General features: G+C 41.5%; 1 protein-coding gene and 2 long non-coding RNA genes across 7 annotated transcripts in view; 1 reads left to right on the top strand and 2 right to left on the bottom strand.

The window, feature by feature from the left end:
- GALNT1 (polypeptide N-acetylgalactosaminyltransferase 1) overlaps positions 1-12,340 on the bottom strand; it is a 538,911-nt gene that overhangs the window by 36,455 nt on the left and 490,116 nt on the right. Inside the window, exon 2 of one of the 2 annotated variants that reach the window (XM_083407764.1) lies at positions 3,974-4,198. The exons of the other annotated variant lie outside the window; for it this stretch is intronic. Within the exon in view, the coding sequence (XP_083263890.1) occupies positions 3,974-4,112 (139 nt within the window). The 5' untranslated portion in view covers positions 4,113-4,198. The remainder of the gene's footprint in view (positions 1-3,973; positions 4,199-12,340) is intronic. 2 annotated transcript variants of the gene reach the window in all.
- The window catches only part of LOC310661727, a 210,944-nt gene that overhangs the window by 38,246 nt on the left and 160,358 nt on the right, over positions 1-12,340 (bottom strand). The window lies entirely within an intron of this gene.
- The window catches only part of LOC310661665, a 103,914-nt gene that overhangs the window by 83,416 nt on the left and 8,158 nt on the right, over positions 1-12,340 (top strand). For all 4 annotated transcript variants that reach the window (XR_014504017.1, XR_014504018.1, XR_014504019.1 and 1 more), the window contains one exon: positions 11,343-11,436. This is a non-coding gene — a long non-coding RNA (uncharacterized lncRNA). The remainder of the gene's footprint in view (positions 1-11,342; positions 11,437-12,340) is intronic.

The following is a 12,340-nucleotide window of genomic DNA, read 5'->3' as shown; positions in this document are numbered from 1 at the left end:
CTTCTGATTGGCTGCAGGAAGCTCAGGAAGCTGTGGAAGCCCCGTCAGAGTTCGGCTTCCAAAAATAGCTCACAAACCAAAACAGTCACTTCCGGGTTGGTGGTGTTCAGGAGCCAAAACATTCGAGAACTAGGCTGTTCAAAAACCAAGGTACAACTGTATGACGGAAGTTACAGTAACCTTACTCTTTGTTTTCAGCCTACTCAGATTAAAGAGCTTTCCATCTGTTCAATATATGATTTCTACTCCGGTGGGGAGTTTCCCTTCGAAAAAGTGTAAGATCATAGCAATGAAAATAATGAATAGCGTTGGGGCAATAACACAACCCTGTTTAACACCTGATCCCACTGTGAATGGTTCACTTTGAGAGCCACTGTTATCTGCGATTGTTGCCATTGTATTATCCTGGAGGAGCCGAAGGATGTTCACAAATTTATCTGGGCAGCCGATTTTCAGGACAGTCTACAGGGCATTACGGTTTACAGTGTCAAAGGCCTTAGCCAGGTCAATAAACAACACATTCAGAGGTTGGTTTTGCTCTCTGCATTTTTCTTGAAGTTGAGCGATGAAAATCATGTCCACTGACTGTCCCCCTAGAAGGCCGAAAACCATTTTTGGATTCAGGACAGGCAGCCTCAGATATAGTTTGCTAAGAGACTTGCAAGAATTTTGCCGGCCACAGCTAATAAAGAGATTCCTTAATAGTTTCTGGAATCCATTCTATCACCTTTTTTAAAAAGATTGAGAATTTTGGCATCCATAACGTCTGCCAAGATCTCCTCTCTCTCCCAGATTTTTTTGATGAGCTTGTGAAGCTGTTGTGCAAGTTCAATTCTGCCCACTTTGAAGCAGGTATCCCATCAGGTCTGCTGGTTTTGTTGTTTTTCATTTGGTTAATAGCTGTGCACAACTCTCCCAGATTTGGAGATACTGCAAGCTCATCTCTAATTTGTTTTTGCAGAATTTGTATGGGGACCTCAGCAGCTATTGGGGAGTTGCAGTTAAGAAGATGGTGGTAATGTTCTTTCCAGCGGAGTGCAATAGCTTCTATATCATTTAGAAGTGTGGTACCATCTGTTGAGTGTAGAAGGCATATGCCATGATTTATTGGCCCATAGATGGTCTTTGTGGCTTTAAAGAAGCTCTGCATCCTGAGTGTCGGCTAAGTGCTGGATCTCTTTAGCTTTTTTAAATCCACCAGGTGTTCTTTAGTTCTCTGGTTCTTCCTTGAACCTCAGCCTTAGCATTGGCATAGGTTTTTTTCTCAGTGTTTCTATCTCTTTGCCAGAGATAGAAGCAGTTTCTCAGCAGGTTTTTTTCTCAGCAGGTTTTTTTCTCAGCAGTTTCTATCTCTTTGCCAGATCTGAAAGGGCTTCCTTTTCTTGTCAATAATGTGTTCAATCTCACTCTCATTCTCATCAAATCAGTCTTGGTGTTTCTTAGTTTGGTATCCAATAGTTTGTTTGCAGGCTGCAATAATGGATGTTTTTAGCTTGGTTCAGTGTTCCTCAATGTTATCAGGGAATTCTGAAAACAGATGGACCTTGAGAGACGTTTGGAAGCAATCCCACTTAATAGATGTTGAACGGTTTGAGTGTTCATTTTGCACCTTGGTTTCCTTCCTTGGGGCTTAGCCATTGTGGTACGTATTAATCAGTGCTCTGTCTAGCAATCGTCAGCACTCGTCATAGCTCTGGTAAGGAACACATCACAGCAATCTTCAGCTCAGACAATTACATAGTCTAAAGAGGTGCCAGTGGTTTGACCAAGGATGCCGCCATGATGTTTTAAATTTATTTTTTTGTCTAAAGAACAATATAGCACATATAGTCAAAAGTAAAAGTAAAATTCCGTTCTGGTTACTGTTGCCAATTCCTGCTTTCCAAATAGTCCCAGGCCACAGATCGAAATCTCGCCCAACTCTTGCATTAAAATCACCCAAGATAATTTTATCCTCCTAAAGGCATCTCTGATAGGATGGTATCCAGCTGAGAATAATTGCTTTCTTTAATGTCTTCATTGGCATCCAGTGTTGGTGCATGTGGCCAGTTTTATTCGAAGGGTTGAAAGTCGCTCATTAATGCCGGTAGGGACTTCTGACAAGAGCTTCACAAGATCGTTTTTGATAGCAAAGCCTATTCCATGTATTTCACGTTCTTGTTCAGGTAGACCTTTCCAAAAGAATGTGTAGCCTCCTTTTTCTTCTTTGTCCCTCTCCTGCTCTTCAAGTTTCTTGAAGCACTGCAATATCCATGTTAAAACGTCGCAACTCTCTTGCAAGGATGGCAATATGATGGCAGTACTGCATTCAAGACACTCATTATCTGTTATCCAACAAAGTCCGTATATTCCATGATCAAATTTCAACTGTCTTTTACGACTGCTGGGTTGTAACCCCACTGGGCATGGTAATCCAGTCAGGGGGAAATGGGAGGCAATCTTTTTTAGGGCACCTTTTCTAGTCCCTCCCCCTTTTCGGGTGAGCAGAATGGATCCTAAGTAGGACTGTTCAGTCATGAATACAGCTGCTGAGCTACTCAACTTGAGTCAGAGCGACTGAATCTGTATCCACCGCCCATGGGCTGGTTCATGATTAGGGGCTTCCAGATTTCACAGTCCTGCCCCCGTTACCATTTGCCAATCACAATGGGAATTTTTTGGGGTTAGGTTGGGTTTTTTGAAGACGCCTACACGTGAGTTTGTTTTATGTTTGTAAATCAGTGCACGGTGACCAACACACAGCCTTCGTAGTAAGGCTCTATTCCGATGGCATGAGAATCACGACGACCGGTAGATTCTTATCTGCTGCAGCCTTCATCTATCTTCACAGCCGTTGTAACATACTGCTTGTTATCTTCCGCCTGTTCTGCCGCTGAGGACTTCTTGGATCGTTCTTTGTCTTGCTCCTCCCCTTTCACCTTACCACCTTGGGTGACCCTGCTGGGAGTAGAGACTCCTGACGGCTTCGCTCACAAGGGTCATAGGAACGTTAAGCCCACTCACCACAACAAGGTGATAATCCAGCTGCGTTGATCAGCGTGCACTAATTTACAGACCTAAAACAAATTCCCACACAGGTGTCTTCCAAAAACCCATCCCGTTAAGAAGGAATTGTCTACTGGCCTGAGGGGTCTGATTCTGTGTTCAGATTACTCTCAAAGCTATTAATCTCCAGTCATCTCAATTTGCACCAAGCCATTGTGCAATGACACTGCTGTGTGACACACCTTTGTCATGTTTCAGGTTTTTCTTACCAACCTATTAATTTCCAGTCATCTCATTAGTGTCTGCAACACCTGTCTAGTTCGACAGTAACCATACCAGTGAAGTGGGCCAGTGTCTTAAGCAGGAAAGCTGCTTTTTTACAATAAGTAAGTGAGGGTTTACACCTGAAGTTTAGTGTCTAGAAGAGAGCAAAGCAGTTTAGATGAAATGTAGGAAACACATGGGAGGGCAGAAGATGGAGTGGGTGGGCGGTGGTGCCATAGGGGAAAGATGAGATGATGGCGTTTACTGGGGAAGAAAGAGCCATATGGGGCCAAAGTAGAGCTGAACAGGCCCCAAGGTTCTGCACCACCTACATAAAATTATAGGGCTGGATGGGACCATAGATTATTCTGCCCTCCTCTCCCTCCCACTATTATTCCACAGAAGAAATCATTTTTTGAGAGCCAGCAATCAAATGTTAGTTCAGTGTATCCAAGCAAAATCTGTGCATGCGTTTCTCAACCAGCTGTTAAAATGCTTTTGAAATGAAAGAAATGCAAACAGTCCCTGATACCACATAAAAGGTCTACTGTTCAGTGGGCGGGGGGGGGGGGGAACCACACTAATTCTGGTCCAGATAATTTAAGAAGAAAACAAGCACACATTTCTCCTATCTGTTGTAGTCTTAACCTGGCCATTACTTCACTTATTTTATGCGGTATTTGAAAAACTTAATCTCTGGTCACTAAATACTATTAATACTTACCATCTCCAGGCGGTAGACCTCTCTCTTTTTTCTCATCACATTTGTTGCATTCGCTGAAGTAAAGTAACAAAAACATATCCAGAAGGACCCAAACCAGTGAGGTGGCAAGGACCACCTTACAATACGCAAATTTTCTCATGGCACTTTAAGTCAAAAACAAAAATGAAGTGTATATTGAAGTCAGTGACGCTGCTTTAATCCCATTTCAGAGATCATGTTCCACATCTATGGAGGAAAAAAAGAAGAGAGTTACAAAGGATCTGAGGAATAAAGTATCCTTCTCAAAATATAACAGACAAGTTTAATGCACTCAAGTATGATTATTAAATAGATGCTTAGGCAATGTGAAGTGCTTCAAGCATAGGCACTCTATTGAGCCAGATCTTACTGAAAATGACAATTCCATTCTCAGTAGAACTCCTCCCCAAAGCAAAATGGGCTGTAATTGAAATCTGGTGTCTCATTATCCTAAAACTATCCAGAGTATGGGAGCTCCAAATAAAAATGTAGGGAAAAAATACTTGAGCTTATGTACTCCAAGAAGGGCATCCAATAGCATTGTTTTCATTACTGCATGAGCCAGCTCTTCCATTTCCCAACACCTAAGAGAATGGTTTGCAAATGCCTTCTCTGCATCACACTTACAAAAATGTGGGAGAACGGCCTAACTTCACCATCAATTTCTGAAGCTCAGAAGAACTATTAAAGACGTTCTGAAGCAAACTACTTCTCCAAGCAAACTATTCAAATTAAGTAATTTACCCAGCAACCCTGTGTGCAAGCTATACACACAAATCCATCCTGAAAGCAGTGATCTCTACCAAACAGAGAACTGGTGCTTGAACAAATGACTCCTGGAACTAACAAAATATACAGTGGTACCTCGGCTTAAAAACTTAATTCGTTCTGGAGGTCTGTTCTTAACCTGAAACTGTTCTTAACCTGAAGCACCACTTTAGCTAATGGGGTCTCCTGCTGCCACCGCGCTGCTGCTGCGCGATTTCTGTTCTCATCCTGAAGCAAAGTTCTTAACCCGAGGTACTATTTCTGGGTTAGCGGAGTCTGTAACCAGAAGCGTCTGTAACCCGAGGTACCACTGTATCTGTTTTCATATTTAAAGCATTTTGTAAGGTTGTTCCATCATATGATGTTCAGTTAGCATTTAAAACAAAGTGTTAGAGGCGTGACTAGACATATGTAGGCTGGGGAAAATGCCTGTATGGAAGATTAAGGTCAGATCCCAGATTATATAAAGACAGGGTCTGAAACTTTTCTGGGACTCTTGGCACTTTTTGAATTTTCAGCATGTGTTGTGGGCGCTGTCACAAAATAACTACCAGGTGGTATGCCTGTTTATATAATGACAACTACAGTGCATATGGCAAGTCACAAAACATCCATTTCATACAAGGCAAACTAGTTACAAGGGAAGAAAAGTAGGGTTTAAACCCCAAAACAGCAAACCACTCATTTTAATCTACAGTACTCTGCGCCATCACATCACCAAATTCCATAAAGGCAACTCAACTCCACCAAACTCTTTTATCCAAGGACACCTAGACACGTACCCAGAGAGAAGTGGGGGGAGACACAAACTCCCTTCCTTGGTTACCTTTTCCAAGGATTACAACTGCCTTACTTAATGTAGCTGTGTGACCCTGTGTCACCAACAAAAGATACCTTATCTGGAAATATTGAAACCATGAGGGTGGCCATTATTCTGCTTTGAGAGTTCATACATTGAGACATGAGTAGTAAACATTAACTACTGTTTAATATGATATACAAACACAAATACTACAAATAAGTTTGAATTTTTGGTTCTGAATCATCACCAACCCTTCAGAATAAAAAGCTACTAATCACTGTATTAAAAGTGACAGCAACATAAGTCTCAACTCTGTGTCCACAGTACAGTGGTACCCCGCAAGACGAATGCCTTGGAAGACAAAAAACTCGCTAGACGAAAGGGTTTTTCATTTTCTGAGGTGCTTCGCAAGATGGATTTTCCTAAGGGCTTGCTTCGCTAGATGAAACAGCCCTGCCTCTCCTGTCATGGTGACGGTCACTGCACGCACGCACGCTCGCTTCCCCGCTCCTCCAGCTCCCTCCCACCTTCCGGCTGATGGCCGACCTTCCGGCTGCCTCGCACCGCTGCCCACCGCCCTCGCACGCTCCTCTCAGAGAGCCGCTGCCGCCAGCAGCCAGCGTCGCAGCCGGAGTCGCGCTCCTGAGCCCCACCGTCCTCCAGCAGCCGCGTTGCGTGGTGTCCACAAGGCGTGGGTGAGTCCGAGGTACCGGCTGCGGCAGCTGCCCTGCTTCTCCCCGCCCCTCCCCGCCGTTGTTAGTGTTTAACTGCAGTGGTGCTTCGCAAGACGAAATACTCGCACAACGAAAAAACTCACGGAACGAATTAATTTCGTCTTGCGAGGCACCACTGTAATTCCCGAAACTGAATAGTTATAAGAACTGAGGTGTCACAAGAATTGACTTTTGCAAGATTATTAACATATAATTCATAAAACAGAAATTAAGGGGGAAGTATAACTAAGCATAACTAAACAATATGTACCATGACAAAATAAATGAGTTTCATTAATTTTTCCCTCTTGATATTTTCATATTCTCTTAATGATCAGTTCTTTCTGTCACTTATGGTCAAACATCAGTTGCTTCAAAGAAATGAAGCTTTAGTGTTTAGTGTAGTGTTCAAAATTACTGCAAGCAGTATCAACTTTTTAAATAACCTTAGGAAGTTTACATAAATTTATAGAACAGTTTTAGAAAATCCTTAAATTGAAATCCTTAGTAAAAAATCCATCAAGTACAGCAGGAGTTGCCACCATTCTGGACCAATGAGCACATTTTGAACTTTGAGTGTGCGCTGTGGGGGGCATCGCATAATACAAAATCGAGACTACGGTCCTTGTTGTTTTTCTCCACCATCCCCCACCCTGCAACAACCTCATGCTTCCCAAGAGAAGTCCTGCTGGTCTTAACTGTGGCGATCATAGATTTTAAAGGCACAAGAACCCCCCTTTCCCCAAGGCCAACCCTAAACCAAAGCCTAGGCTGCCATCATATACCCACTTTTTCTTTAAGATCAACTGTGTAGTAGCATTAGCAGAAAGTAACTTATAAGCGTGCTCTTGTGCTGCCACTCTCCAGACCTCTCGTGGAGGAAGTAAGATGATGATAATCGCAGAGTCCCTGATGGTTTATGTGGTCCTGAGACATTTAAGGCTTTGTTTATTCTGTTAAATACTATTGTATATTGATAATGCAAAGCAGTGCAAAACTGATTTCAAATACATGTGTTTGCATCTTATTTCAAGGCAAGGCTGAGATAAGTCTAGTCAAATTACAAGCTCATTTTGAGTAGCATTAACATGAAAGATTATGTCCTCCTGTGAGACACAATATGGAACAGCAAAGAGGTACTGACATGGGCTGTGGTGATAAGAGATCAAAACTCCACTCAGCGATGAAGCTCACTGTGAGACCTTGAGCCTGTTCCTCTCACATGCTTATGATGACAGGACAGAGTAGGGAGAATTATGTACACTTTCCACAGCCATTTGAGGAAGGGTAAGAAAAATAAGACATTTTAAAGTGACCCAATTAATATTTTTCAAAACTAGTAGCTATGAAATTAGCTGCTGCCGTGGCCAATTAAAATTTACTGATGCACCATATTATTAAAACAAGCCTGGAGTGGCATAGTTGCTAGCGCTACTATGGGAGAGATTGTTGGTACCATCAAGGGGCAAGCTTCTTCAACTACCTGGGACCCTTATCAGAAAGAGCTGTTGCCTAAGTATTTACGCTTGCTCTCTGACATTTTGGGGGGACTGCCCAAAAGGAGGGCTTTACGTCAATGCCAATCATTGGTGACTTCAAGCCCTGCTTGGATCAACTTTACTCATCTTTTGCAATGTGACTTGAGTTCAAGGTATGTTAAAAAAATTAATTGTCATCTGCCCATCTGTCAAAGTGATCTGCTGGGAGTGAGGGTAAGGAGAATGTAGGATCTGGTCCTCCAACTGGATCCTGTTCCCCACTGCTGTACTATGAGATATAAATCATCCACCACAATTCAAGTCCTTATTTTGTGAGCTTCTAAAAATTCAGCTCTCTGAAATGCATTTTCTTTGATTAAGATAGTGGGCAACTTCTCTACTACACCTTGAATAAAACTAGGCAGGGCTGCCAAAAGCCAAATAAAATTACTCCAGGGTACAGATTCTGGTTGGAATCCACTATGTACCTATTAGCAATAAATTATTGTTCATATCATATTTAACAAAGCCACTAGTCTTTTACCTAAATCCAAATTATAGGCAATTGAAGTAGTTTTGTTACACATAATTCCATGTTCAAAGTTGTTTACAGTACAGTAACCTAGATTTCCTGGTCTTTATGTACTGCAATGCACTTTATGTACTTTATGCACTACACTTTATGTAGTGCAAACGAAAGTGCATTGAACTGAGTTTACAGTTTACTGAAGCAGCTTCAATTACTTTTAAGTTCCTCAGAACTGTTTCAGATTTTCTATTGATGACTAACTGGAAGGAAACAGTCTTGGTAAAAGATCAGATATTACAAGAAAAATTAACCCAAATTGCATGTCAGTCAAATACAGTGGCAATAAAGGGTTTAAAACTATGACAGTACAGTATAAACAAATAGAAGAGAATACCAGAACATCACTTTTCAATATTCTTTCCCCAAAATATCAGAGACAGCAGAAAACAGTTAAGTAGCCCCTTTCACTTACTGAAGTCTTCAAGCATTTTATTGCATTCAAAAAGCATTCCTGACACAAAACTGGCAGTCTAGAAAAATAGGCACAGCACCCTCATATTAGCTTGCAATCCTCCTTATAGGAAAAATTCTGCCAGGGGAAAACTATTCAGACAGTTTTTCTGGATATGAATCCTGATGCACATTGTACTCAAACTACGCATGCAAAGGTATTGACTGGAAGGCTGAAAAATTGTCTATGGGCAACAAAACATGTTTCCTTTGACCACACCATCAGAAGGGGAATAGGAAAGCTTTATCTGTCCTTAAGAATCAATCATGTAGCAAAATCTAACAGAATATTAAACCTTAACACTGTATCTTTAACATCATCTTCACTACAGGGCATGAAAATAAATATTCTAAAAATGCGAATGAAACATCAGCCCATCAACCCATAAATGGCCATATAGGTAATGAACACATGAACCTGTCTTATGCAAAGTCAAATCACTTATCTACCCTCATGGGCAGCCTTCTAGAGATCACATGCCAGCAATGGGCAGAGCAACAGATGCAATTCTTACCAATGAATAGTAAGCTATGCTCAGTCAGAGGCTTCAATGAGTACTTAAACACCTATTCATCCAGGCATGCCAAAAGTATCATCACAGTTCAAGAACATGCAAGTGCACTCAAGGAGGGTGTGAAGCAGGCATGGTTAGAAAACCTGGAGAATCACATTTTGCCCCTGGGTTTAAGGTTCCCTATCCCTGGTCTGTACTGTTTTACTGTTTCAGACATGGGTCTATTGACCAAGGGATAGCTCAGTCAGTATGAGACTCTTAATCTCAGTATTGTGGGTTTGAGTCCCACATTAGGCAAATGTTTCCTGCATTACAGTGGGTTGGACTAAATTACCTTCACCGTGTCCCTTCCAACTCTACAATTCTGATTCCTGTCTCTACTTGACCAAATAGCAAATAATGTATTACCTTTCATCACAAAAACTGTGACTGCGGAAGGATTGATTTGTGCTTCAAAGAGGGCAAGAAGTCAATCAAAATAGGCATCTCAGAATGGGTAGACACATCCACAAAATCACTGCAGATGGCAATACAAGGCCCCACAGATAATCTCAAAATAAGAAACACTTCAAAAACTAATGTGACTGGTAAGAAGAAAGTTGAAAGGGAAAGTGAAGAGGGTCAGAGCTCTTCAGAACCCTTGGGGGTTATTCAAAATCATTTCTACTGTATAAGATGTCAAAAACAAACTTGGGGAAAATATCTATAAGAATAAAAGAACTCCTTGAAAATTGGAATTAAAAATCAGCACAAGAAATCAGCTAGGATTTAGGGGGCTGGAGCAACTCCCATATGAGCAAATGCCACGCTTAGGTTTTGTTAATATAGTACATGGAGAAAATACAAGGAGGGGAGGAATGACCAGTGTATAAAATATGCATGTGCAGGGGGTTAGACTAGATGATCCTTGAGGTCCCTTACAACATAGAGTTGGATTCTATGTGGCAAAAGTGAAAGAAAAAGTTTTTTTCTTCTCCGAGTAACATTGTTATGGATGGCAAACAATTGACAGTGCTAGGTTGGCCAGTGGGAGAACAGAATGCAGGACTCTTCTGATCCAGCAGGAGTGTTCTTATATTACCGTAATTCAGAAGGGCACTGCTGGCAGATGCAAGAAGACAGAGGTGTATGAATTTATGCATGGTGCAGAGAAAATGTATAGGAATGAATTCTCTCTTCTCTCACAATACTCGAACCTAGATTCTTTCCAAGAAATTGAATGGGGGGAAATTCAGGACAGAAAAAAAGAAAACCTTTCCACAGAGAACACAGTTAAAACTAAGGAATTCATTATCACAAGATAGGGTGATGACCAGTAACTAACACAGGCTTAGAATGGGGGATGGAACAAATTTATGAAGGATAAGGCTTTCAATGGCTATGAGTCATGATAACCATAGACAACCCCCAGGATCAGATGTATCATGTCTTTTATGGCTGCTGAGGAATAAGTGAGAGAAGGCTGTTGCATTCATATCTTGATTGTTCACTTCTGGGATGCATCCACTGTAAAAACAGAGTACTCAACTAAATATAACTTAACTGTTCCAGGAGGTTTGCATTTATATTCCTACGGTACATTGACAAAAGAAGAGGATTCTCTTCTAACTTTTAATCACAAATGACCTATGAAATGTTCTGATTTCAGACACAAAAACCTCTCACGGAGACAGGGCAACTTTGTACCATGCAAACTTACAGAAGTTAAAGCCAGAAGGCTTGAAGCTGTTATGTATTCCATTTGATACTGATGTGAGAGACACAGCTGACAGTTCTGCACTAATATGAGTTGCAATAAATGCAAAGCGATTCAGACAAGAGAGAGATAAAGGCACCGGAGAGATGCTGCCTTTTATAGTGCCACAATACTAAATACTATGCATTCAGAGATACCTTCTGCTGATTTGCCACCATCAATTATCCCATTATCTATAATAGTATAAATGAACTCTAATTCATTAGGAAAAGTTCAAAGCTAGCATACTTTATTAGAAAGAAGCATAACCCTTATTATATAATCTGTTCTATTTGTCTAGGGAAAGAGTATCAAGCCCCTCCATCAGCAATACTGTACTGAAAGACCAGCAACTTTTGGCTCCTCCTCTTCAAATTATTCTATTCTAGTTACAGGTAGGTAGCCGTGTTGGTCTGCCGTAGTAAAAACAAAATAAAAAAAATCCTTCCAGTAGCACCTTAAAAAGGTAAAGGGACCACTGACCGTTAGGTCCAATCACGGACGACTCTGGGATTGCGGCGCTCATCTCGCTTTACTGGCCGAGGGAGCCGTTGTACAGCTCCCGGGTGATGTGCCCAGCATGACTAAGCAGCTTCTGGCAAACCAGAGCAGCGCACGGAAACGCCGTTTACCTTCCCGCCGGAGTGGTACCTATTTATCTACTTGCACTTGACGTGCTTTCAAACTGCTTGGTTGGTAGGAGCAGGGACCGAGCAACAGGAGCTCACCCTGTCACGGGGATTTGAACCACCGACCTTCTGATCGGCAAGCCCTAGGCTCTGTGGTTTAGACCACAGTGCCACCCGCATCTCTAAGGTTAGTCTCTAAGGTGCTACTGGAAGGATTTTTTTTATTTTGTTTATTCTATTCCAGTTGACATTGCAAGAACCTTATAACTAAGAATGCTGTCTGATTTCCTTCTCCGTTCCAAACCCTTTGTGCTGTGTCTTTTAGACTGTATGTGTTAGAACAAGGCTGCCTTATTTTCATTTGTAAGCTGCCTGGGAGCATATTTTTGGCTAAAGAGCAGGATCCAAAAAAAATTCTTTAAATTCATATATAACATCTGAGAACAGTCTTCGGCCTCTGCTAAATTACTGAAAGTCTGGCCTGTAACTTACAATCAGATAAGAAACAAAACTAAAGATAATCTGAGGGAAAGGGGTGGAGGATGGAATTGAGAGTCATTATACTCTGGACCAAAACCAGAGTATAAAAGCTCTATTTCATTGCAAACTGCTAACTCTTTTAGCAACCAATTAATATGACTATATGAGTTATAACAGAGATGGACAAGCT

This window comes from Podarcis tiliguerta, assembly GCF_965153285.1.
Source record: "Podarcis tiliguerta genome assembly, chromosome: 13".
Classification (NCBI taxonomy): Eukaryota; Metazoa; Chordata; class Lepidosauria; order Squamata; family Lacertidae; genus Podarcis; species Podarcis tiliguerta.
The sequence above is the reverse complement of the archived record's forward strand: the minus strand, read 5'-3'. Positions and strand labels throughout refer to the sequence as shown.